The 26,951-nt window shown below is 45.2% G+C and overlaps 1 protein-coding gene across 1 annotated transcript; it reads right to left on the reverse strand.

Annotated features, from left to right (window-relative positions):
- Positions 1–1,870: 1,870 nt before the first annotated feature.
- On the reverse strand, positions 1,871–12,805 carry LOC143296112 (NPC intracellular cholesterol transporter 2-like). The gene is made up of 4 exons (XM_076607891.1): positions 12,579–12,805; positions 8,427–8,534; positions 4,131–4,297; positions 1,871–2,100 (listed from the first exon to the last, which is right to left on the reverse strand). The coding sequence occupies exons 1-4, from the start codon at positions 12,658–12,660 to the stop codon at positions 2,017–2,019; spliced, it is 441 nt and encodes a 146-aa protein (XP_076464006.1). The 5' UTR covers positions 12,661–12,805; the 3' UTR covers positions 1,871–2,016.
- Between the last annotated feature and the right edge of the window lie 14,146 nt (positions 12,806–26,951).

Raw genomic sequence — 26,951 nt, forward strand, 5'->3', positions numbered from 1 at the left:
ATTCTGAAGCATCCCAACATTCACTTAAACAGCCAACTTAAATCTACGTAGAGTTTTTAGGTGTCAACTAGTTTGAAGCTGCATAAAAGCATGCAAAGGGTTATAACCAATGTAATATTGTCGGTGATATCTTCTTATCCTAAGAACTGTCATGTGAATGCATTATGGTTTGCAATGTTTTCTGTGTTGATCTTTGTGTCGCCAGTCTGAAGTCAAATTTTTGAATTTGACAAACCGTAAAATTTTGTCTACGTTATCAGTACAACGCAATGGTCACTGTTGCTGGTACATACATATACGAATGAGCGCGTACACGCGCGTACACACACACACATACGTACGAAAAGTTATATATATATATATATATATATATATATTCCACCAAGGAATACACGACAGATTGGATTCATCTGGAAGTGGGCATAGCCATGGGCTGTGCAATTTCTCCCATCCTGTTCGTGCTGGCAATGGAAGTGATCTTGAAGGCCTCAATGAAGGGAACGGATCGAGCCGACCTCGGTAACGGATACCAGATACCTCCTTTGAAAGCCTTCATGGATGACACAATAGTCCTTTCAACAAAAGAGGATGACACCCGTGAAATACTGAAGGGGCTGAATATATATATATATATATATATATGTATATGTTACTTTCTCTACAGGGCATGAAACACGGCCATGTCAATGTACGGTTCAACGACTTACGTAAATGATGTCCTACATTGACAAAAGTGCACTTTCACGTGTTTGTTAAAGATGCGACAAGACTGGCCTTTAAACTCTGTCCGTGATACTGATGAGTCATGTGTTTATAGTACACAAACAATCCAACATGTCCCACATTCATAAAAGTGCGCTTTCAATCGTTAACATGAGACAAGGCTGACCTTGTTAAAAAACACACCAAAAAACAAAATTAAAAAAAAACAAAAAAACTCACCCGAATTTTTTTTTCCGCTGGCGATTACGGTATTTAAAAAAAAATTCTAATAATAGATAAACAATGCGATGTCCCACATTCACAAAAGTGCACTTTCAAGTGTGAACACGAAACAAATTAAGCCAATTAAAACTCTCCCGTGATATCAAAGACTGACGTCCGTTGGTGTACAGAAACCCATCTGGTGATTAGTTGTGTGTGTCTGGATGGGACACAGATTGTTTTCTTTTCAATCGCCAAAGACGTGGAACAAGCTCTCCCTGATAACCTCCGTCATTCTGATTCCCTCGCATCTTTTAAATCTCGTCTCAAAACTCAACTTTTCCCTCAGCAATAAGTTCAATTGTGGCAGGTCCACTTCCTTTTCGTTAGCTGTGCTTGACTATGTGTGTATACATATGTATGTGTACATAACTACATGCATGTATATGAATGTGTATTGTGTGTTTATGTACGTTTGTGCCTGCCTATGTGTGCGTATGTGTTAGGGTAGCTGTTAGATACACATGTATGTTAAAATGTATGTATGCAGTGTGTGCGTGCGTGTGTGTGTAGTCACATTTTGGTGTGTGTGTGTATAACATAGATATGTTTTATGTTAACAAAAGCGTTTTTGTAAAGCACCTAGAGCAGATTTCTGGATAGTGTGCTATATAAGTATCCATTATTATTATGTTGCCTGCGCGTGGTGTAGATGAAACGGGTGAGGAAAGATGTCAACAGTAACCTCACATAACTGCACTTTCCTTCCTTTCTCATGCCATTATTGGTGCTTTATTTTAATGAGAGAATCGGAGGGGTGGGGGGCGGGGAGGACGCGCAAAATTAAAAAGCTATCTCATTCAAACTTCAACCACAGATCGAATCACTATCCAACAAAAAACAAACAAAAGGTCAGGAAATCTTTATTCAATTAAAAAATGCACAAAACACACCACACGCTCTTCTTTTCCTTTCAAAAGCTCAACAGAACAGAACAGAGAGAGAGAGAGAGAGAGAGAGAGAGAGGCCAGGGAACCAGTTTTTCCAAACAGCACCCCCCCGACCCCCTCCCCAAGTTTCCCCTTGCTCCCCTCAGGAGATCTGCACAGGCACGTCGAAGCAGACGATGAGGTTGTCGTTCTGGTCATGAACCTCCCACTGAACCACCACACTCACCTGCACACCATACACATCATTACCTTGTCAAATCAATAGACACACACATTTTGATTAAGATAAACAGAGCGGTGGCCCAGTGGTAATGCGTTCGACTAGAAAGCGAGTGGCCACGGGTTCGAGTCCATGGATTTGCCCCCTCCTCCCCCCCTCCCATCCTACAGAATCTTCACAATGATGAAGGCGGTAGCCAAGGGAAAGAAGAACCCCTCGACTTGAGTGGTGGTCTGGGCGTTGTCACGCCCTATAAGACAGCGGACTAGAAACCCCCACCCAACCCAGCACTAACACCCAGACAACACAAACACAGACTAAAATAATTCAGAGTTCACATACACTTATTCAATCACACACAGAACTTGCTAAATAAAACAACCACAATCACAGCCGCAACAACTGATACACTTAAATGATGACAGAATGGATAAATTAATAATCACACACACACACAAAACCCACAAAAAACACAGCTTGAAGGCACGGCCATCCAGCGGCAGTCTGGAGAATGCTATCAGTGAACTCAGGACGTTTGATGAATAAATAAACTGAAGCACTGCACAACACAAAAGGAAAATGACGACTTGTACGGTGAAGACTGGAAACAGATGAAGACGACAAAACAAGTGCACAAACGACGACAGCAACGAGAAGAGGGCAGCAGGAGGAACACAGCGGGTAACAGACAGACGACTAGAGCACCAACGCTACCCGGCCAACACAGGCGGAAGGACAAATGGCACACGAAGTGGAACGCTGCCAACCGGGTACTACTACCCTGACGCTGGAAAAAAAACCACAACAAAAACCAGACGAGTCACGTCCATCAGGGCACTCCTACCCTCTTTGCTGGTGCACACAGAAAACACGGAAGCATGGCCACCTGAAGGAATAGCGATCCTCACATGAGGGTACCATCCAACTGGGCAAAAAACCCCTAACTCAACAGGCACCTTCCACCAAGAAGGCCGCGGGCCCAAAGCTTAGAAACCTGCCACTGACATGAGACTTGAACGCCTGCTGAGCAGTGGAACAATCGCACAAACAAGGCTCCACGATTGCACGAAATAAACGTAAAACAGGGAACTACACACACACAACTGACAGGCAAGCTGAAGAGAGTAAGTGGGGAAGGGCACAGATGACACAGCGCTCTGCACGTGATTGTCATGAGTTGTGACAGCGGTAGTCTTTCGGATGACAATATAAACCGGTCCCATGTGTAGCGTGAACTTAGCCTTGTGTAATCTTTTGTAGACAAAGTATTATAACACTTGGGGCATTATTACTGTGCTGTATACTTTTTATTCCCGTGCCAACGATGTGTAAGTTGCCCGTTGGCATTCTTTGGTTTTGTATACCTCTGAAGTATAATTTTGTTTATGCATGTATAGTCATATTCATGTTTATGTTTGGCGAAAATGTTGACAGAATGTCCAATGCCAGAAGCATGTCCTGGGTTGGCTACAATCTTCAAGGTAAATCGGTCAAGTGATTTACCTCCCTTTATTCTTCAGGTAAATGTATCACAAAGGATTTACCTCCCTTTATAGGGAGCCCCCCCCCCCCCCACCCCCTTTTTTAATTTTTTTTTTATAAAGATTATAAACACTTCCTAATACACAGCATATTTTCAAATAACTTAAATTCAGTCAGATCTTACTTTTTAGTTATAATGATATTATTAAATCAGAAAGCCCATAATTCTTTTAAATTAATCTTTACGTGATGGAATTCTGGCGCGACCTTCAAAATCTACTCAGTGATACAAAATACCTTCAGCCTGAGCTCATCCCCCAGACAATCCTACCTGGCCTGAAACATGATCTTAACACACCATTACTGATGGTATATATGTAAATGTGTATGCATGTCTTCATAAATCTGGTTATGGTCTAAATGACATTAAAAATAATTCTAGTTCAAACGCAGGTTTTAAAACAGTAGGTATACTTGAATACATACACACAGACTAAAAACTATATAGACATTTAAGAATTGCGTTGATTTGAGTATGAGCTCTGAAAACTCACGTTGGGGTACTCCGGCTTGACGTAGACGGCGTTCTTGTAGGTGACGGTGCTGCCCTTGCTGACGGGACACGTCATGTCCTGACAGGCGTCATCAGGCACTGGGAATGGCACCTTGGCGCCCAGGATGAAGCCGTACACCTTGGTGGTAGCCTTGGTGATGTCGATGTCTGCACGTCAGTTTGCGGTACCCGTGTGAACGTCAATGGCAACAACGTCCTCATCTAGTGCATCGTGTCTTATTTCATTTTATTTTTACTCTTTTTTGGGTGTGTGTTTTTGTGCTTAAAAACGAATGCATAATTCCATAGTCTCCCAAGACGGTTGAATGTGAATATCTATGATGATGGTGTGTGTGTGTGTGTGTGTGTGTGTATATATATATACACACAGATGCTATTCGACAGAGACAGAGTGTGTGTATGGTAGTCGTGTCCGACAATGACCATCAGAACAGCAGAGGAGGAAACGGCTGTCCCGACTATCTGGACAAGAATTTGATCACAGTGTCTTGCCCAAGTTACACTGTACCCCCCTTGGCCCATAACAAGGACAGGGTGCGTCGCGACACACACACACACACCAGAGAGAGACAGACAATACAAGGTAATGACTTATTTGTTGGGGCTCCGGCGCATTGGAAAGGAGTGGGCCACGAATAAAAATATTAGATAACGATTCAAATAGTGTGAACATATCCGTGTCACTCTGACAACTCTCACATACACATTATCACACACACATTATCAAAGAGAGAGAGAACGAGAGACAGAGAGAGAGAGAGAGGAGGCTGACTAGGCATCCTTCAGTCTCGGGAGACTGGAGTTGTGCTGTAGGTGACGTTTCTCGCGCAGCGTTGGTCGTGGCCTGGCAGGCCTATTCGGGGATGGTTAGTCTCCCCCACTTATATATATATATATCATATCATGTGTGTGTGTGTGTGTGTGTGTGTTGGAACTCATGTACGTTTATATGTATTTGACTGTGCTTTCATATCTGTGAAACTGCATGTTTGGTGCATTTCTGTTGTGCATGTGTGGGTGTGTGTGTGAATGTGTGTCTTCATGTTTTACATTTATTCGCTTATTTATCACCATCGTTGTCTTATTTATTTATTTATTTTTATTATTATTATTTATTTATTTTTTTATTTTATTTAAAAAAAAAATTTTTTAAATCATTTTATTAGTATTACTATTATTATTACTACTACCTTTTTCTATATTATAATTATTATTCATTTATTTATGTAAGCTTATCTATTATTTATTCCCCCGCTTTTTTTGCTTTTTTTTCTTCTCAAGGCCTGACTAAGCGCGTTGGGTTACGCTGCTGGTCAGGCATCTGCTTGGCAGATGTGGTGTAGCGTATATGGTTTGTCCGAACGCAGTGACGCCTCCTTGAGCAACTGAAACTGAAACATAACCATTAACCACGATACACATCAACATACATAAACCATTCGTTCTCCACCAAAAGGCAGGGGAGAAAGCCACCAAAATACAACACAGCACAGGCCTGAACGGACACTGCCATTCTCATGAACAACGTTACAATACTTCCGCTTGTATGAAGAAAGGATGACGATATTTTAGCACGTTCCATACGAAATAATCATTATAAAACGCAGAGGGATAAACAGATTATTGGCATTATAAAAAAAATAATGTACTTCCGCTTACATAAAGAATGTTCGATATTTAGCTTGTTCACAATCACCTTTTTTTTCAGGCATCAACAAATACTGACATAATAATAAAGAGTGCGTTTGAAGATGGTGCGACATTTAGCATGTTTCCCAAAGCAGCAACTCACCATTCATTCATTCATCACTGCCTTCATTATCATTCTGCAGCTCAGTCTGAACATGGGATGGATGATCGTTTACATCTCCATGCTGTCATCATCATTGTCGTCATCTCTTTTCTTCAGTCGTCGTTCTCAGAACTCCACTCACTTCGTTCAAACGACAGTGGGTATTGTAACTTGCACTCTGTACGTTCATTTCACTCTTCTCTGCTTCCCCGTTCTTCTTCTTCTCTTCTTCTTCTGCGTTCACTCGTATGCACACGAGTGAGCTTTTACGTCTATGACCGTTTTTACCCCGCCATGTAGGCAGCCATACTCCGTTTTCGGGGGTGTGCATGCTGGGTATGTTCTTGTTTCCATACCCCACCGAACGCTGACATGGATTACAGGATCTTTAACGTGCGCATTTGATCTTCTGCTTGCATATACACACGAAGGGGGGTTCAGGCACTAGCAGGTCTGCACATATGTTGATCTGGGAGATCGTAAAAATCTCCACCCTTTACCCACCAGGCGCCGTCACCGTGATTCGAACCCGGGACCCTCAGATTGACAGTCCAACGCTTTAACCACTCGGCTATTGCGCCCGTCTGCTTCCCCGTTCAATGTTCTGACTATTCTTTTGCCAAAAGGAACGGTGTGTACTAAAAACAGATTGTTGGTTTTTTGTTTGCCCCTACAGTAAAAAAACCTCTTTGCCGTAACAGATGGTTTATACATTATTATCATAGCAGACTTTACCAAAAAGGGAACAACGCCCATATACTAAAACAGATTGCCCCCTCCACCTTCTCTGCCAAAGCAGATGTTCTTTTTCTTCGGAATAACAGCATAACTTCTCTGTCGCTCCAGTGTTATCAAGAGAATACAGTCATAGTGTGTGTGTGTGTGTGTGTGTGTGTGTATGCATGCGTTTGTATATGTGTGTGCGCGTGTGTATGTGTGCATGCGTGTGTGTGTGCGCGCGCGCGCAAACTCATGCAGACATAGAACAGGACACGTTTTTTTTTATTTTGTGTGTGTGTGTGTGTGTGTGTGTGTGTGTGTGTGTGTGTGCATGCATTTGCGCGCGCGCGCGCGCGTGTGTGTGTGTGTGTGTGTGCGCGCGTGCACGCAAACTCCTGCAGACATAGAGCAGGACACGGCTTTTTTTCCCCTCATAAACCGGTGTGTAAGCGTGTTGATTTGTCTGTGCACCAGATTCAGCGCTATAGGAAATAGTAATAGTAGCAGCAGTGGTAGTATGGTCCCTCAGGAAATCATTTTATTTATTTTCTTTTTCATTCCAATTTCCCGCTAAGCTCTCCTCTTACCTCTTCCTCGTCAATCGGACTGCCTCTCATAACGTTTTCTCTTCATACAAGCATCCCCCCCCCCACTCCCCCTGCCCTCTTTTCATGATGATGTCACTATTGGCGGTATCGTCCAAAACTGACGATATAACTGGTCAGTTAATGCAAAGATCAGACACACACACACACACACACGCGCGCGCGCGCTCGCACACACACACACAGACTGCCCTCCATCACCTCCCCTCCCGTACTCCCCCTAATAAAAATTGTATTATTCCTTTTTGTTACAACGGACTTCTCCGTGTGAAAACGGGGCTGCTCTCCCCCCAGGGAGAGCGCGTCGCTACAGTGAGAGCGCCACCCACAACCCCTCCCTCCACGTGTGTGTGTGTGTGTGCACGTGCGTGTGTGTGTGTTTGTGATTGTGCACTGTGTGTGTGTGTGTGTGTACTCCTCTGTGTGTGTGTGTGTGTGTGAATATAATATAATATAATATAATATCATAGAATAGAATAGATTTTATTGTCATGAAACCTTAAGGTTTATAAGACACAGGTGCAATGGTATAAATGAGTGAATGAATCAGAAACACACAATTAATCAGTTAATGCAATAAATTGCGGCAGCATTCATAAACAAATTTTCCTAATCTTGTTTGTATATATTCATTATCTGTTTGCATCACCTGACTCTCTCTGTGTGTGTGTGTGTGTGTGTGTGTGTGTGTGTGTGTGTGTGTGTGTGTGTGTGTGTGTGTTATCTTCAGTTTAACGTCTATTCACAATAAGTGTTTTTAGACGGAAAGGAGTAAAGAGGTGGATAAAGGAAAGGGAATGCATGTGAATATTAGTGTAAAAAGGTGTTCATGTTATGTATCAGAGGAAAAGTATATTATAAGAAAAGGTCTAAAGAGATTGTGGTGTGTATTGAATGAGGTGTCATGGGAAGGAGAATATGTATATGCATATCAACAAGTATTAACCTACAACAATGTAAATATAAATAACAACGTTAGTTATGACACATCAAAGGAGGATACCAACTGGACTGGAGTTTAAAATTTCCGAAAACATTCTAAGCAATGAATAATCATTCAAAATCTTTTCAGTGGCTTATGAAATATTGGAAGAAAAGTCATCAACTACAAGTGTGTGTGTGTGTGTGTGTGTGTGTGTGTGCGCGCGTGCGTCCTCACTGGCGGTGTAGTCGACAGTGACGTTGATGGTCTTGGTCCTCTTGAACTGGCAGGGCTCAGCGGGGCAAGGGGTGACGTCCACACTCTTGATGGTGCCACTCACAGACCCTGCCCGCCACGTCACCAACAGCATCACTCAGTCAGTCAATCAGCCAGTCATCAACAACACCAATCAATTAATCAGTCAGTCAGCCACCAACATCAATCAATCATATTTAGCATCAATCAGTCACCTATAACATCACTGAATAAATCAGTCACCTATAACATCAATCAATCAGTGACCAACAGCACTGATCAATTTATCAGTCACGCAGTCAACAACATCACCTATAACATCAATTAATAAATCAGTCACCTATAACATCAATCAATCAGTCAGCAACGTCATCAATCAATCAGTCAGTCACCAACATCGATTAATCAATCAGTCACACACAACATCAATAAATCAGTCACCTATAGCATCAGTTAATAAATCAGTCACCCAGGACGTTGATCAATCAGTCAGTCACCAACAACATCAATCAGTCAGTCATCAACAACATCAATCAGTCAGTCACCAACAACATTAATCAGTCAAACATCAATCAGTCAGTCACCAACAACATCGATCAGTCAGTCACCAACAACAACAATCAGTCAAACATCAATCAGTCAGTCACCAACAACATCAATCAGTCAATCACAATCAATCAGTCAGTCACCAACAACATCAATCAGTCAGTCACCAACAACATCAATCAGTCAGTCACCAACAACATCAATCAGTCAGTCACCAACAACAACATCAATCAGTCAAACAAGCCAGTCACCAATAACATAAGTCAGTAGATCAGTCACCAACAACATCAATCACTACCAGTCCGTCACCAATAACATCGATCACTAGATCAGTAATCAACAACATCAATCACTTTCAGTCAGTCACCAACTACATCGATCAGTAGATCAGTAATCAACAACATCAATCACTACCAGTCAGTCACCAATAACATCGATCAGTAGATCAGTAATCAACAACATCAATCACTACCAGTCAGTCACCAATAACATCGATCACTAGATCAGTAATCAACAACATCAATCACTACCAGTCAGTCACCAATAACATCGATCACTAGATCAGTAACCAACAACATCAATCACTACCAGTCAGTCACCAATAACATCGATCACTAGATCAGTAATCAACAACATCAATCACTACCAGTCAGTCACCAATAACATCAATCAGTAGATCAGTAATCAACAACATCAATCACTACCAGTCAGTCACCAATAACATCGATCAGTAGATCAGTAATCAACAACATCAATCACTTTCAGTTAGTCACCTATAACATCAATCAATCCAATTTTCACCTATAACATCAGTCAGTCAGTCAGTCACCAACAACATTAATCAATCAGTCAACACGCACACACACACACACACACACACAAACAACGACAACCGAGACCGGGTGATCACATCAATTCACTTTGTCTCCAGTGAGTCAATCAATCAATCAACCAACCAACCAACCAAGGGTTAACATCACTGCTTCAAATATCATCTCAAAACTCAAAACACTGAACACACACACACACACACACACGGTGAATGCAACACGTCAAAAGCTGAACAATCCTAACTGTTGTTAATTAACTCTCTCCATACGAACGGCGAAAGAGACGACGTTAACAGCGTTTCACCCCAATTACCATCATCAAAATATTGCAAGCGGAAGGCTCTTATACTGAAGAGGTGAATGTTGACAAAGAATACCACAATTCTTACGACGGAAACTAAAGGTTGGGTCATTCAGACACCCACTGGACATCCGAGGGGTCTGTGTAGAGGAGAAGAGAGGAGTGGCCGTACTGATTGAGTTAAACTGTGCAGTCTGGTTTCATCCACCACACACAGATCCAGTGCACTACCGATGCCCATGCCCATGCCACGCAAAGCGCGGTCGTTCTTTGTCGTTCTCCCCATAGCTTCTGTTGCTCAAGGAGGCGTCACTGCATTCGGACAAATCCACATACGCTACACCACATCTGCTATGCTAGTGCATTTGCAGCTACATTACGCAAGTCAGGCCTTGATTGCATGCACACACACACACACACACACACACACACACACACAATATATATATGTACCTGTCAGAGTGGATTTCTCCATATAATCTTGCCAGGGGACAACATTTTTGTTGCCATGGGTACTTTTTTTTTAGTGCGCCAAGTGCGGGGTTCACATGGGACTTTCGGTTTATCGTCTCATCCGAACGACTATAGACGCTCAGTTTGATTTTCCAGGCCAACACTTGGGAGAAAGGGCGAGAGCAGCAATCGTACCCTCATGGGCACAGCATTGGCCCCAAACCGTCTTCACCATTCTGCCACAGTCCTTTGTTTCCCCCCCCCATACTGACTAAAAGGGTATGTGAGCATTCCACATTGGGTATACTGGCTCAAAGTGAGCCGTTGTTGTCGGCCGTCTAGTCAACTACAACAAAAGTAATACCCCTCTTCGCCGCCCCCCCCCCCCCCTTTTTTTTCCAGCTTACGTCTACACACACACACACACACACATATATATATATATACACACACACAATTCACACAAAAAATAATGCACATTTTTTTTCTTAAAAAGAAAAAAAAAAGAGCTGGAAAACGTTGTTCAGGGGAAAGCACTAAATCCCCAAGTGGGTCATGTTTGTCCTGCTGTCAATGAAGTATAGCTGAGGCAAGGACAGCGTGTGCTGTGAGGGTGTCAGTGCATGTACTTTGGACCAAAGCACAGCCGAGTTTCAAGTCATTAGGCCTGTTCATTCATTCATTCGCTCGCTTGTGCATAATTAATTGCCCATATGCTTTTCACTCACCACCACATGACGCAAACACAAACCCCCTTTGTGTGTGTGTGTGTGTGTGTGTGTGTGTGTGTGTGTGCTCGCGGGCGCGTCAGTGCGTGTGACCGTTTGTGTGTATATGTCTGAAGAAGGAGAGGATGGGGAGGGAGGGAAAGAGGGAGGGAGAGAGACAGAGAGAGGCATAAAGCTCAGAAATGAAATCTCACCCAATGACAGATTTTTTTTTTTGCGCATGGCATATTTTTTTGCATCTGTCCTAGTGAACTGCATGGAGAAAAATTAGGGTGGGTGGAAGAGAGAGAGAGAGAGAGACAGAGACAGAGAGAAGCAGTTACTCCCCAACACAGATGCTAGGCCCACACGGCTACAGGCCCAGCCCAAATAAGTAGTGTTGAATTTTAGACCTGCGTCTTTCCACTCGAAGTACAAGGCCCCCAGCCCAACCAGTGATACTGACAGTGGTACTGGAGCTCAAATAAACTGATCTTATAGACTGATAACCTACTGTCTGGTGACAGACTACTGGCGCTGAACCCCACCACAGTTCATTTTAGGCCTGCATCTTTCCACTCTAAGTGATACTGGAGCTGGAAAAAAAAAGAAAAAAAAAAAAGAAAAAAAAGAAAGAAAGAAAGATCTGCAGAGTCTGGTGACAGGCAACTCACACTAGATCCTACTACAGGTCAGTTCCAGCCTAAACCGGCGCGTGTTCAGCGCTGCAGGATGTACAGAAAGATCTGGATCTACGCCACTTTATTCCATTCTTGTCAGCCAAAATTAATGAAAGATTCTCAGCCTCGATTTGATCAAGTTATTGGTTATCGCTTTTGGTTAGCCTACTTACCATACTGACAAAGTTGTGGTGGAAATCGAATAATTTCACCTTGGCTGGGTTATGCTATCGCTTTGGACCATGATGACCAGACTGACAAACATGTGCTGGAATCTGAATACCATCTGGCTGAAGCAGCTCACGTCGATCGGCATTTCACTGTTTTACCATCATGATGCACATCTATCAAAGTTAGTCAAATTCCCACAAAAATGGCATACAAATCTATGAAAGTTAATCAAATTCCCACAGGAATGGCATACATTCTATGAAAGTTAAATTACTTCACACAGGAATGGCATACAGTTTATGAAAGTTAAGTAAATTCCCACAGGAATGGCATACAGTTTATTAAAGTTAAGTAAATTCCCACAGGAATGGCAAAGTTTTGTCACCTCTGTCTACCCCTTTACCCCTCAGATTAAAAAAAAAAAATCAATAAACTAAAATACTCACCGCAGTCCTTGTACTTAACAATGTCGGCAGTGACCACAGCCAGACAGCTGAGCACAGCAACAGCCACAGCTTTCCACATCATCGTGATGACCACAGACCTGTTCAACAACGGAAACAACGCACGGTACAAGAGCGCGGACTAGGGCGGGAAACTTTCTGGCAGTAGAAACGTGGCTGCAGAGTTTTAATGCCCCGGCCCCACACAATCAGGTCTGTCGCGTGACCAACTTTCTTTTGGAAAGATCGACGCGGGTCTCGTCCGACGACGATTAGGAGGGAGGGAGGGACGGGCGTAATTCATATGCTTCGCTTTTAATAATCGTTAAGTCTTGACAGCTCGCTCAAGTGATTATTTGTCTTTTTTTTCTTCGACTTTTTTCCACTCCCCTTGTTTTTGAAGTAAAAATTTCGACAACTGACAGCAATTGAAATTCGTACACTGACCCGTTACCCCCTTTGGGGCGAACGAGTGGGCTCTTCCATTGCTCAGGCGATGTGGACTTTCTTTTCACATGGCTGTTGTCAACCTCCCCAGCCCTTACCCCCACAGTTATCTCTCCCCCTCCATTGACACAGGGAGATAGGTCATGCTGACGTTGCTTGAAGGACGCCGTTTGATGTGGTGATTCACTGAGCACAGTTGATTCGTCGTTGTGGCAGGCTATGTTTTGCAGTGTGGAAGTTTCAGTTTCAGTTTCACTTTCTCAAGGAGGCGTCACTGCGTTCGGACAAATCCATACACGCTACACCACATCTGTTGAGCAGATGCCTGACCAGCAGCATAACCCAACGCGCTTAGTCAGGCCTTGAGTGCATGCTTACATATTTGTGTACCTATGAAAGTGGATTTCATTTTACGTAATTTCGCCAGAGGACAACACTCTCGTTGCCATGGGTTCTTTTTCAGTGCGCCAAGTGCGTGCTGCACACGGGACCTCGGTTTATCGTCTCATCCGAAAGACTAGACGCTCAGTTTGATTTTCCAGTCAAACTTAGGAGAAAGGGCGAGAGCGGGATTCGAACCCACACCCTCACGGACTCTCTGTATTGGCAGGTGAGCGTCTTAACCATTCTGTGGAAGATGGTTGTGATAACTGTCCAAAGATCTGCGACACAAGTTTGGGACTGTCAAAATGTTGGAACTGTGCGGCTTTCTAATCAAGGCAGTACATCCGTGTCTGAATAAAATGCAGGAAGCAAACGAGCCAAAATATCTCATCATTAACCCTTTGCCCACTGTCTCACTGTCTCTCTGTCATGCATGGAAGTGTGTGTGTGTGTGTGTGTGTGTGTGTGTGTGTGTGTGTGTGTGAATCGGATATCAGATTCAGAATCGTATTTGTCACGAAAACCATAGATAGGCTAAACAATAAAAGGGCAAATCAACCAATCTGAATATACTGAGGTGGTGAGTACTTTAAAATATCTGTATATGATATTGTGCTAATCGAGTCTGTAAAGGGCCGTATCTACACTTAACTCACTGTACCAGTGCTATCAAAGTTTATTCAACCACACTTTGTATTATTCAACAACGTTTCTCTTAAATGATCATATCCTACACATTTGTCCGAAACATGATACCCATCTTCTAACACACCATATGTTTTGTATAACAATCTATCATACTTGTACATATCTGCCTCTTTCTTGCCTGGATGGAGATCATGTGCACTCACGTGAAGTTTGCACATGGCCATTCCATGTTGAGTATTAAGTTGAATCAGATACGGCTCAAGCCTTTGTTCTTTAGTAACAAAGCCGGACTCCGTAACAAGCACCCACACTGAGATAATAAGGCAGATAATTTTTTACAGGGAATCAATCGTCCAGACTCACTCAGTACCAAAAAGTTCGTTGCTTTAATCAGTACAGTCAACAATCGTTTAGAGAATTTGATGTGAACGTTTTCATGAGAAAGTATCGATGTACAAAGCATTGTTTTAAAAAAAAAACAATCACCCTGTCCAAAGGGTGCAGTAACGTCCCTTTGTTTCACGGCCCAGGGAAACAACAACTCTGCTCCATGTGACATGATAGCAGGTGAACAACTTACGCATTGTTTTTATTTATTTATTTTTTTCACGTTTTTGTTCTTGCCTTTTATTGAACCCAAATAGTATGGAGCACTTTTTACCGCCTGTTTTGTCTTGAGCTGTCTAAAAACTTCCTCCACCTTGTGTGTGTGTGTGTGTGTGTGTGTGTGTGTGTGTGTGTGTGTGTGTGTGTGTGAGAGAGAGAGAGAGAGAGAGAGAGAGAGAGAGAGAGAGAGATCCCAAGATGATTACAGTTATCGGTTTTACTTTTTCCGATATTCTCCAGTCCGAGCTCTCCCCTCCCCCCTCTCTCTCTCTTTCTCTCTCTCTCTCTCTCACTCTGTGTGTGTGTGTGTTGGGGGGGGGTGTGTGTGTGTGCGTGTGTGTGTGTGTGTGTGTGTGTGTGTGTGTGTGTGTGTAGTAGTAGTAGTAGTAACGAACTATGCCCCCATCCCCTGAATGAAAAAGGCTCAGCATCGGAGGTGTCATCGTGTCGGACTGGTCATCGTGTCGGACTGGTCAAAGTCTGATGTCCAAAGACGACTCTATTTCAAGTCGAACACTATCACTGATTTTTATCAGAATACCTGTTCAAGGGTGTGGTGTGGTGTGGTGTGGTGTGGTGTGGACTGTGTGGTGTGGACTGTGGTGTGGTGTGGACTGTGTGGTGTGGACTGTGGTGTGGTGTGGTGTGGACTGTGTGATGTGGTGTGGTGTGGACTGTGTGGTGTGGTGTGGTGTGGACTGTGTGGTGTTGTGGTGTGTTGTGTGGTGTGGTGTGGACTGTGTGGTGTGTTGTGGTGTGGACTGTGTGGTGTGGTGTGGTGTGGACTGTGTGGTGTTGTGGTGTGTTGTGTGGTGTGGTGTGGACTGTGTGGTGTGTTGTGGTGTGGACTGTGTGGTGTGGTGTGGTGTGGTGTGGACTGTGTGGTGTGTTGTGGTGTGGTGTGGACTGTGTGGTGTGGTGTGGTGTAGACTGTGTGGTGTGGTGTGGTGTTATGTTGTGTGGTGTGGTATGGTGTGGTGTGGTGTGGACTGTGTGGTGTGGACTGTGTGGTGTGGTGTGGTGTGGACTGTGTGGTTGGTGTGGTGTGGTGTGGACTGTGTGGTGTGGTGTGGTGTGTGTTGTGGACTGTGTGGTGTGGTGTGTGTGGTGTGGACTGTGTGGTGTGGACTGTGTGGTGTGGTGTGGACTGTGTGGTGTGGTGTGGTGTGGACTGTGGTGGTGTGGTGTGGTGTGTGGACTGTGTGGTGTGGTGTGGACTGTGTGGTGTGGTGTGGACTGTGTGTGTGGTGTGGTGTGGTGCTGGTGTGGTGTGGTGTGGTGTGGACTGTGTGGTGTGGTGTGGTGTGGACTGTGTGGTGTGGTTTGGTGTGGACTGTGTGGTGTGGTGTGGTGTGGACTGTGTGGTGTGGTGGTGTGGACTGTGTGGTGTGGTGTGGTGTGGTGTGGTGTGGTGTGGACTGTGTGGTGTGGTTGGTGTGGTGTGGTGTGGTGTGGTGTGACTGTGTGGTGTGGTGTGGTGTGGTGTGGTGTGGTGTGGACTGTGTGGTGTGGTGTGGACTGTGTGGTGTGGTGTGGTGTGGACTGTGTGGTGTGGTGTGGTGTGGACTGTGTGGTGTGGACTGTGTGGTGTGGTGTGGTGTGGACTGTGTGGTGTGGTGTGGTGTGGACTGTGTGGTGTGGTGTGGACTGTGTGGTGTGGTGTGGTGTGGACTGTGTGGTGTGGTGTGGACTGTGTGGTGTGGTGTGGTGTGGACTGTGTGGTGTGGTGTGGACTATGTGGTGTGCATGTGGTGTGGTGGGGTGTGGTGTGGACTGTGTGGTGTGGACTGTGTGGTGTGGTGTGGTGTGGACAGTGTGGTGTGATGTGGACTGTGTGGTGTGGTGTGGACTGTGTGGTGTGATGTTGTGTGGTGTGGACTGTGTGGTGTGATGTGGTGTGGTGTGGACTGTGTGGTGTGATGTGGACTGTGTGGTGTGGTGTGGACTGTGTGGTGTGGTGTGGACTGTGTGGTGTGATGTTGTGTGGTGTGGACTGTGTGGTGGTGTGGACTATGTGGTGTGGTTTGGTGTGGACTATGTGGTGTGGTGTGGTGTGGACTGTGTGGTGTGGACTGTGTGGTGTGGTGTGGACTGTGTGGTGTGGTGTGGTGTGGTGTGGACTGTGTGGTGTGGTGTGGTGTGGTGTGGACTGTGTGGTGTGGACTGTGTGGTGTGGTGTGGTGTGGTGTGGACTGTGTGGTGTGGTGTGGTGTGGTGTGGACTGTGTGGTGTGGACTGTGTGGTGTGGTGTGGTGTGGACTGTGTGGTTTTGTGTGGTGTGGTGTGGACTGTGTGGTGTGGTGTGGTGTTGTGTTGTGTGGTGTGGTGTGGTGTGGTGTGGTGTGGACTGTGTGGTGTGGACTGTGGTGTGGTGTGGTGTGGACTGTGTGGTGTGGTGTGGTGTGGACTGTGGTGTGGTGTGGTGTGGTGTGGTGTGGACTGTGTGGTGTGGTGTGGACTGTGTGGTGTGGTGTGGTGTGGACTGTGTGGTGTGGTTTGGTGTGGACTGTGTGGTGTGGTGTGGTGTGGACTGTGTGGTGTGGTGTGGTGTGGATGTGTGGTGTGGTGGTGTGGACGTGTGGTGTGGTGTGTGTGGTGTGTGTGATGTGGTGTGGTGTGGGTGTGTGTGGGGTGGTGTGGACTGTGTGGTGTGGTGTGTGTGGTGTGGTGTGGTGTGGACTGTGTGGTGTGTGTGGTGTGGTGTGGTGTGTGGTGTGGTGTGTGGACTGTGTGGTGTGGTGTGGTGTGGACTGTGTGGTGTGGTGTGGTGTGGACTGTGTGGGTGTGGACTGTGTGGTGTGGTGGTGTGGACTGTGTGGGGTGGTGTGGTATGTGGTGGGTGGTTGGTGTGTGTGTGGTGTGGTGTGGACTGTGTGGTTGTGGTGTGGTGTGGACTGTGTGGTGTGGTGTGGATGTGTGGTGTGGTGTGGTGTGGACTGTGTGGTGTGGTGTGGACTGTGTGGTGTGATGTGTGGTGTGGACTGTGGTGTGGTGTGTGTGGACTGTGTGGTGTGGTGTGGTGTGTGGTGTGGTGTGGTGTGGGCTGTGTGGATGTGGTGTGTGTGGTGTGTGGTGTGGTGGTGGTGTGGACTGTGTGGTGTGGGTGTGGTGTGTGTGTGTGGTGTGTGTGTGGTGTGTGTGTGTGTGGGTGTGGTGTGGTGTGGGACTGTGTGGTGTGGTGTGGTGTGGACTTGTGTGGTGTGGTGTGGTGTGTGTGGTGTTGTGGTGTGTGTGTGTGGACTGTGTGGTGTGTGTGGTGTGGTGTGGGTGTGTGGTGTGTGTGGTGTGGGTGTGGTGGGACTGTGTATGTGGTGTGGACGTGTGTGTGTGTGGTGTGTGGATGTGGTGGTGTGATGTTGTGTGGTGTGGTGTGGTGTGTGTGATGTTATGTGGTGTGGTGTGTGTGGTGTGGTAGTGTGTGTGGTGTGGTGTTGTGTGGTGTGATGTTGTGTTATGTTGGTGTTGTGTGGTGTGTGGTGTTGTGTGGTGTGGTGTGTGTGGTACAGTGGGTTGGTGTGTGTGGACTATGTGGGTGTGTGTGGTGTGGACTGTGGGGTGGTGTGGACTGTGTGGTGTGGACTGTGGTCTGGTGTGGATGTGTGTGTGTGTGGGTGTGGACTGTGTGGTGTGGTGGTGTGGAAGGTGGGTGTGGTGTGGGGGTTGGTGTGGTATGATGTGATGTGATGTGATGGGTGGAGTTGGTGTCGGTTGTGATGTTGTGGGTTTGTGTGGTGTGGTTGGGTGTTGTGATGGTGTGTGGGTGTGTGTGTGTTGGATGGTTGGGGTGTGGTGTGGTGTGGACTGTGTAGTGTGGTGGTGGGTGGACTGTGGTGTGGTGTGGTGTGGTGTGATGTGATGTTGTGTGGTGTGGTGTGGTGTGGACTGTGTGGTGTGGTGTGGTGTGGTGTGATGTGATGTTGTGTGGTGTGGTGTGGTGTGGACTGTGTAGTGTGGTGTGGTGTGATGTGATGTTGTGTGGTGTGGTGTGGTTTCGGACTGTGTAGTGTGGTGTGGACTGTGTAGTGTGGTGTGGTGTGATGTGATGTTGTGTGGTGTGGTGTGGTTTCGGACTGTGTAGTGTGGTGTGGACTGTGTGGTGTTGTGTGGTGTGATGTGATGTGGTGTGATGTGATGTTGTGTGGTGTGGTGTGGTGTGATGTGATGTTATGTGGTGTGGTGTTGTGTTGTGTGGTGTGGTACAGTGTGGTGTGGTGTGGTGTTGTGTGGTGTGATGTTGTGTGATGAGGTGTTGTGTGGTGTGGTGTGGTGTGGTACAGTGTGGTGTGGTACAGTGTGGTGTGGTGCTGTGTTGTGTGGTGTTGTGTGGTGGTGTGGTGCTGTGTCGTGTGGTGTGGTGTAGTGATGTGTTATTGTGGTGAGGATGTGGTGGTGTTGTGGTGTGGTTGTGGCGTGGTGTGGTCGGTGGAGATGTGGTGGTGTAGTCTCGTGTCGTATCGTGTTGCATTACATCGTGTTGTGTTGTACTGATTGCTCTTAAAGGTTCAACAGATTTCTGCTCGTGCAATTCGAAACATGCTACGCATCACCATCACCCGGCATCACATTTTCATCTTCTATCCGATGACACATACACCCATTTCTACACCATGTTCAACACAGTTCTGCAGAGGGATAGCTTTCTTGTTGTCGTGGGTACTAAAACGTGCGCTAAATGCAGGCTAGCAACGAGCGTGACTTGCACGCAACACCATCACACGAGGTCTCGGGAGGGAACCCAAATCACCGTTCCATGCAGGAATCGAACCCTCTCCCCCTCGCTTCCTATCCGGGAGATCTGCCGCTAGGCCACCGCTCCACGAAATAAAAAAAGAAAAAAAAGAAGAAAAAAAGGGTGGTGGTGGTGGTGGTGGTTGTGTGTGTGTGTGTGTGTGTGTGTGTGTGTGTGTGTGTGTGTGTGTGTGTGTGAAAAGATACTACCATCCGATGACCACAAAGCATGATGAGCATTCGTGAAGGTCTAACTGAACGCATGGGCAGACGGGATTCGAATCTCGAACCAGCAACCATTGCAGCGGGAACCCATTCAGTCCCTATGCACGCTGTGGCTGCAGGCCAAGCCATAGTGATCAGATCCGTGCGTCATATGTTGGGGCGAGATCCACGTGCGTTTGACTTTATTTATTCATGTATTTATTCATGTATTTATTCATCTATTTTACATTTGAATGGGTTTTTTTTTAACATTTGAGTGTTATTATTTAAAGATACAAATTAATGAATAGATAAATGAATAAACAAGTAATAACAATGATATAAATACTACTATTTATTCATTTGTTTTACATTTGAATGTTATCATTTTTACATTTGAGTGTTATTATTTAAAGATACAAATTAATCGTTAAATATATAAATAAACAAATGATGATAATAATGATATTTATACTACTACTACTGCTGCTGGTGCTACTGCTGCTACTGCCGAATAATTATCACCGGTAATTTAACAATGACCAGGTGTGCACGACGGGGGATAGTCATCAAAACTGCTCCCTCTTGACTTCGCTTCACGACTTCATTGTTCAATGTTCACCTGTGTGTCTGTGTACAGAGTCACAATGATAAAGGATGCGCGACAGACAAGATGTCGATATTATGAATACACACACAGCTCACCCCCGGCCCCCCCACGCCCCCCCCCCCACTCCAACCACGCTCCTCCCCACCCTTGACGTGGCACGAGTGACTTGATACGAGTGAATTTGAACATTGGGCTCGGAGGAAAAGGTTATAAGTATACTGACCCCCCACAAGATCGACCTGTCTCTGTCCCTCAGTGTCTTTCTGTAGCCCTTTCTCTCTCCCGCCCACCCCCCTCCCCTTCCCCCCAACCCCCGCCTCTTCCGTCCTCCCCCTCCCCCCTTCCATCTCCCCTCCCCCTCTTTGTTTGCTCATACACGTAATGCCACGCGGAAGTCGTTGCAGCAAGGAATTCAGAACCAAGTGGGAAAGATCGTATGGCTAACATTTCTTCTCCCCCCCCTCCAGTACTCTGTATGACGGGCGGAGTAAACGTCCCCTACTCATTCCGTCTTGAGGGGGGGAAGTTGGGGATATTGCCGATCGAAGAAACAGTATATATAATCATGTATATACCGACTTACAGACGGGGGTAGGTTGCGCTTTCGTTGTAAGACACCCACCCACCCACGGACACACACACACACACACACACACACACACACACACACACACACACACACACATGCACGCACAAATATGCACCTACGAAAACACAGACACACACACACAGACACACACACGCGAATCTTTTTTTTTTTTTTTGCGTTTCTCGCAGAGTTGGCCAGCATGACAACTTTCCCTTTCCCGAAGCATCCCTACCTCCCACCCCTGTCCCTCCCCCTTTAATCTGCTGCCCTACATGTATGACCCGTGGCCCAGTTAATATGGACACTATCGCTCACCATCTTCACCTCATTACCCCAACCTCCCATTCTACTCATTACCTAACCCTCCTTCCCCCAACCTCCAACACACACACACACACACACACACACACACACACACACACAGAGACAGACACTCACACACACACACACACACACACACACACACACACACACACCGACACGCACACACACAGAACCACACACGTATGCACACACACAGACACAGACACACGGACACACACACACACACACACACACACACACACACACACACACTCAGACAAACACACACACACACACACACACTCAGACACACACACACACACACACACACACACACACACAGAGACACATACACACACTCAGCCACACAGACACAGACACAGACACACACACACACACACACACACACACACACACACCATTATCTGTCCCGTCTTTCCACATTCAACCTTATCTGACCCATGACTGGAGACCGTTGATCCCACTCATTTTTCGCTGTGTGTGTGTGTGTGTGTGTGTGTGTGTGTGTGTGTGTGTGTGTGTGTGTGTGTGTGTGTGTGTGTGTGTGTGTGTGTGTGCATGTGTGTGTGTGTGTGTGTGTGTGAGTGTATGTGTGTGTGTGTGTGTGTGAGTGTATGTGTGTGTGTGTCAAAGCATCTGGACGCCAACCCTTATGTTCTGATTTGGGAAAGCTGTGTATTGAGACTGGGGACTGAGCCTTCACCTCCACAACGCAGTGGGCAGGGAAAAGCGTGGATAACGTTGCTCCAGGCGTCCTCTGCATGCCTCACACACACACACACACACACACACACACACACACACACACACACATATATATATACACGCATACATACATTCCTCCACCTCTCCCCTTTCCCTTCTTTAACCCCTTTTCTCTCTTCTCCCCCTTATGCATGTCTGTGTTGTAGGAGCAACTGAATATTGGAACGTGCGGGTGTGCATATATATATATATATATATATATATATATATATATATATATATATATATATTTGTATATGTGTGTGTGAGAGGGGGGTGGGAGTGGAGGTGGGGGTATGGACGAATGTGTGTGTGCTTGTATAAGTGAGTGTGTGTGTGTGTGTGTGTGCGTGTGTGTGTGTGTGTGTGTTTGTGTTGTGGAAGCTGCGATAAGTAGCCTAGGAATGAGTGTGTAGGGAAGGGGGGGGGGCAGGGTAATTTGGGAGATGGTGTGTGTGTGGTCTTTCCTGCGCGATAATGAATGCGTTTGGTAGGCATCACGTGACCACAAGCCTTGTTACCCATGACCGGACCCGGGCAAGACTCCTTGGATGGGAAAGGAACGACCACACTTTCTCACGATCCCACGCTTTGAGAGAAATCGTGGGATTGCGAGAAAACGTGGGGTTACACCCAACACACGTATATGGCAATATACGTCCGTCCGTGGCTTACACCTCTCAGCAAGTGTAACAAATGGATGCAGTTTGCCGATAGTTTCAGTTTCAGTAGCTCAAGGAGGCGTCACTGCGTTCGGACAAATCCATATATGCTACACCACATCTGCCAAGCTGATGCCTGACCAGCGGCGTAGCCCAACGCGCTTGCAGCTGGAAACAACTGCTCCGTCTTTCCTTGGCATACATTAATTTTATCGCAAAGTTATATATTCCTGTGTAACTTTCTTGCTGCTCCACTCAATCAGTTACCCTGGTCAGCTGGTAAAATAACAGTTTCAACTCGGCCCAACTTCAATGTCCAGTTAATTTAAAGCCAACAGGCTCACAAGTCCACGGCTGTCAAAATCATTCCATTATAGCTCGTCAGTCACGAACTACTTCATCTCTTTCTGCTCCCTTGGGGCGCTGCCCAGAACTGTTCGCCAGAGTCCTCCAGGTGTGTAGGTTGTGTGTATTCTCCTTCTTCTTCGTTCGTGGGCTGCAACTCCCACGTTCACTCGTATGTACGCGAGTGAGCTTTTACGTGTATGACCGTTTTTACCCCGCCATGTAGGCAGCCATACTCCGTTTTCGAGGGGTGTGCATGCTGGGTATGTTATTGTTTCCATAACCCACCGAACGCTGACATGGATTACATAATCTTTAACGCGCGTATTTTATCTTTTCCTTGCGTATACACACGAACTGGGTTCAGGCACAAGCAGGTCTGCACAAATGTTGACCTGGGAGATCGGAAAAATCTTCCGCCCTTCACCCATCACGCGCCGTTACCGAGATTCGAACCCGGGACCCTGAAAGTCCAACGCTTTAACCACTCGGCTATTGCGCCCGTCAGTTGTGTGTCGAAGCCTGGGTCTCTGCAGATGGTATTCCCGTCTATTTACGAACAACATAGACACTAAACATGTGGGATCCGCATGGCTACACGTTATGCAGTGGGGAAAAAGGTTCATACATAGTGATGGAATGTGTTTCGATAAACTGTGCGACTGAAGTTTCAGTTTCAAGATGGTGTCAAAGTGTGCGAACACACACACACACACACACACGCGCGCGCGCGCGCACCCATACACAACACACATACACAAACACACACATACGATACTTGACTATCCTACATCGCTAAGACCAATGACCGATAAAAGATAATATTATTATGATTTTATATGTTTGCTCATTCAGTGTTGATTTCCATCAGCTTGAAAGAGGGAGAGAGAAAGAGAGTGAGGGTGTGTGTGTGTGTGTGTGTGTGTGGGGGGGGGGGTGTCTTGGTATATGGAAACAGTACTGTGGTAAAAAAAAAGCAAAGAAAAAAGCAGCAAAACAAACAAAACCCCCCAAAGAAGTTGAGAACATTTCACACACACACACACACACACACACACACACACACACACACGAAGACAAACACAAAGTAACAAAAACAGACAGCCAGACAGGCAGAGAATGGGACCCACATCACACCCCCCGACACCCCCCCAACACACACACACACACACCGTAAAACAAACAACACCCAGCAACAACAAACAAACCGGAAGCCACAAAGTGTATCAAATAATTTATTCCGGTAAAACGTCATTTGTGTGTAAATAGTATATATCGTGAAGGTAACGGACCGAGGGCGCGAGGGGTAGTTAGGGGAAGGGGGTGGGGGTGGGGGAATCACCTGTCGCCGCAGAACGGCGCCACCCCTCGCGCCACCGCACCCTGGGAAAAAAACAAAAAAAACAAAAACAAAAACGGAATGAAGGTGCGGAAAAAACTTGGAGAGAGAAAAAGTCACAGAACAACAACGTAGATAAGTGCAAAGTGTTTTACAGAGAAAGAGGACAAAAAGGTACATGACATTATCAGCGGCATTGCAGGTGTGAGGAGCAATAGTAATAATAATAATAATAATAGGTCACAGTCATCAATTATTAATTAATCAATCAATTAATTATGCATCAGTCGGCGGCAGGTATCCGTATTATATAGAGGGGGTGTGGCGGTGGGGAGAGGAGGAAGGATAGTAAGGATCAGGATTAAGCTGTAATCGTAATTCATTTTGTGATCATAAAAGTTCTGCTCCATTGTTGTTGTTTCTTTTCTGAAATTACAAAACATAAGTCTACAATCGTGTTTAGTAACAACTATCAGAAGTTCTGTTTTCAGTTAAAAGCCTTAAAGAAATTCAAGTCTAATAATATGGTGCTTAGAAAACAACAGAGGTACTGTTTATCAGTTAAAATCCTTGACAAATTTCACTCTTGTTTTGATGACAGCTTATGACTTTTTAACGGTGTTCCTGCAGGCAGTTATTAATTTCATCAGCAACAGACGATGGATAAACTTGCCACATGTCACTGTAACGTTCACATCATTGCTTCTCGTCTCCTTGCTGTCTCGCCTTTCCTCCCTTCGCCCTGTCTTGGGCTACAGCATTGCCGGCCGTTGTCAGTGGTTTGGAACACATCAAGTTACTTACTCAGGGGAAAGAGTATTCCTATCACGTAAATATTACGCAGACACTTTCTTTAATGATCAACGTGAATCTCCTTTTCTATCTGAACCGTATTCGTCTGTGCTGCAGCCCGATTCTTCCTTGGGCACATACCTTCTTAGGCACGTAGGCCTGTCTCACATTAATGGGGACGTCTTCTTGAGTGGGAAAACATTTCATTGGAAAGTAACCTTATTTTCTTAATTTGTCGTGTTTTTTTCCCTTTTGTGACAAAACATCAACATCATCGTCATCGTCACCACCATCGCATCACCATTTATCATCAGTTCATTTCAATGCTCCCTTCTATTAATCTGTTTATTTATCTAGTTATTTTCTTATTCTTGTGGTGGGGATTTAATGAAAACTGTTGATTTAAAACGACGCTGTTTGCATCCTGTCCCCCCTACCCCAAATCGTGCTCTTTAATCATGTAATGAATGAAAAGTAGAAAGGTCAGAAACAGGGAATCAGCGGGACACCACTCTGAAAAAATCCAATCTAGTTATCGGTGCTGATCAACGTGCACACAGGCAGTTTGTCTTGACAATTGTTTCACTGCCAAGGCAGTGACAGCGCCGTCTTCGATACAGATCAGTATTTATCGAAACAGATGTATGGAAGTTCTATAGAGAATGCGGCATCGAAGATAAAAACGTGCACGTGTACCCAATGATAATGATGATAATTATAATAATGGATATTTGTTGAGCGCTTTCCTCTCTTAAAGGGAGCTCAGCGATGTCATTTGAACATACATTGCGCACAAGGGACACACATTGAAATGTTGATTTATCTGGTTGTCAGACCAAGGTTTTGCACGAGAGTAATTTATTTTTTCTAGCCCTTACTAAAAAGCTTCCATTCTTCTTTCACATAGTGCAAAATGCACACTTCGCAAAAAGCCGACTCCTTTACGTCACATTTAAAACCGCTTTTCTTAGCCTGTAGGACTTTCAGCAATTTGTTATGCAGACCTATATAGTATTCTGATTGACGGTTAATTAATGATCACTACCGAGTTTATTCGACGTTCAGACAACGTCTGTGTCCATCTCGTATTGAAAACACACTTAATATATATTGCTGTCCACTGTTTCATTTTCCAACTGTTGCTATATTGCATACACTCTGATTGTCTTTGCTGGATACATTAAAATTACAACTATGTTGCTTCTGTTTGAAACACCTAGTGGATACTTTTTCATTGCCCTCCAAGTTGTATCCCAAGACCTACCATGCGTGTTTTTTGTAGTTTTTTTTTTCAAATTCAAAACGAATATTTCTTTTTTCTTTCGTTGCTGACTGAAACTGTGAGATATTTCTGTGTAAACAAAATTTTCACCTTCGCCACCGAACAACATCCAGGGAACAGACTGCCAGATATTTAGCTGGATATTTAGCACAGTCCTGAAGTCTGACAGAAATGTGGGAGCAGAGGGAAGGCCCATGTAATGTTCTCTCCTCCTCATCCTTAAGTACACACAGCTAGTGTTGGATTAACGAGTGCAAAAAGTAATCAATGATAAGACTGAGGTGCTGAAGAAGAAATATGTACAGGAGACATGCCTTGATCAATCTACAAACATATTCTCCAGTTTCTCACTTCTTTTCCCAAATTTACAACCAAGCAGACATTTTGAGCATGAGAAATAAAGTCGTTGATGCCATCAAAGCTTGAAATAAATAAGTGAATTAAAAAAAGGAAAGAAAAACAATACATCACACAATCACAATTATTCATGTGAAAGAAAAAACCCAACAACACAGTATTTCTTTCCAATACTCGGCAAAGAGCTTGTAATTACCTCCCCAGTCCTCGCACAAACCATACCAACCCACTCTGTCAAATACACCCATTCAGAGAATTTCACGTTGAATATCATTTTCAAAGGATCGTAAAATGGTCTCACACAAAACAGGAAAA

The sequence above is a fragment of the Babylonia areolata genome, chromosome 21 (assembly GCF_041734735.1).
Source record: "Babylonia areolata isolate BAREFJ2019XMU chromosome 21, ASM4173473v1, whole genome shotgun sequence".
In the NCBI taxonomy this organism is placed as follows: domain Eukaryota; kingdom Metazoa; phylum Mollusca; class Gastropoda; order Neogastropoda; family Buccinidae; genus Babylonia; species Babylonia areolata.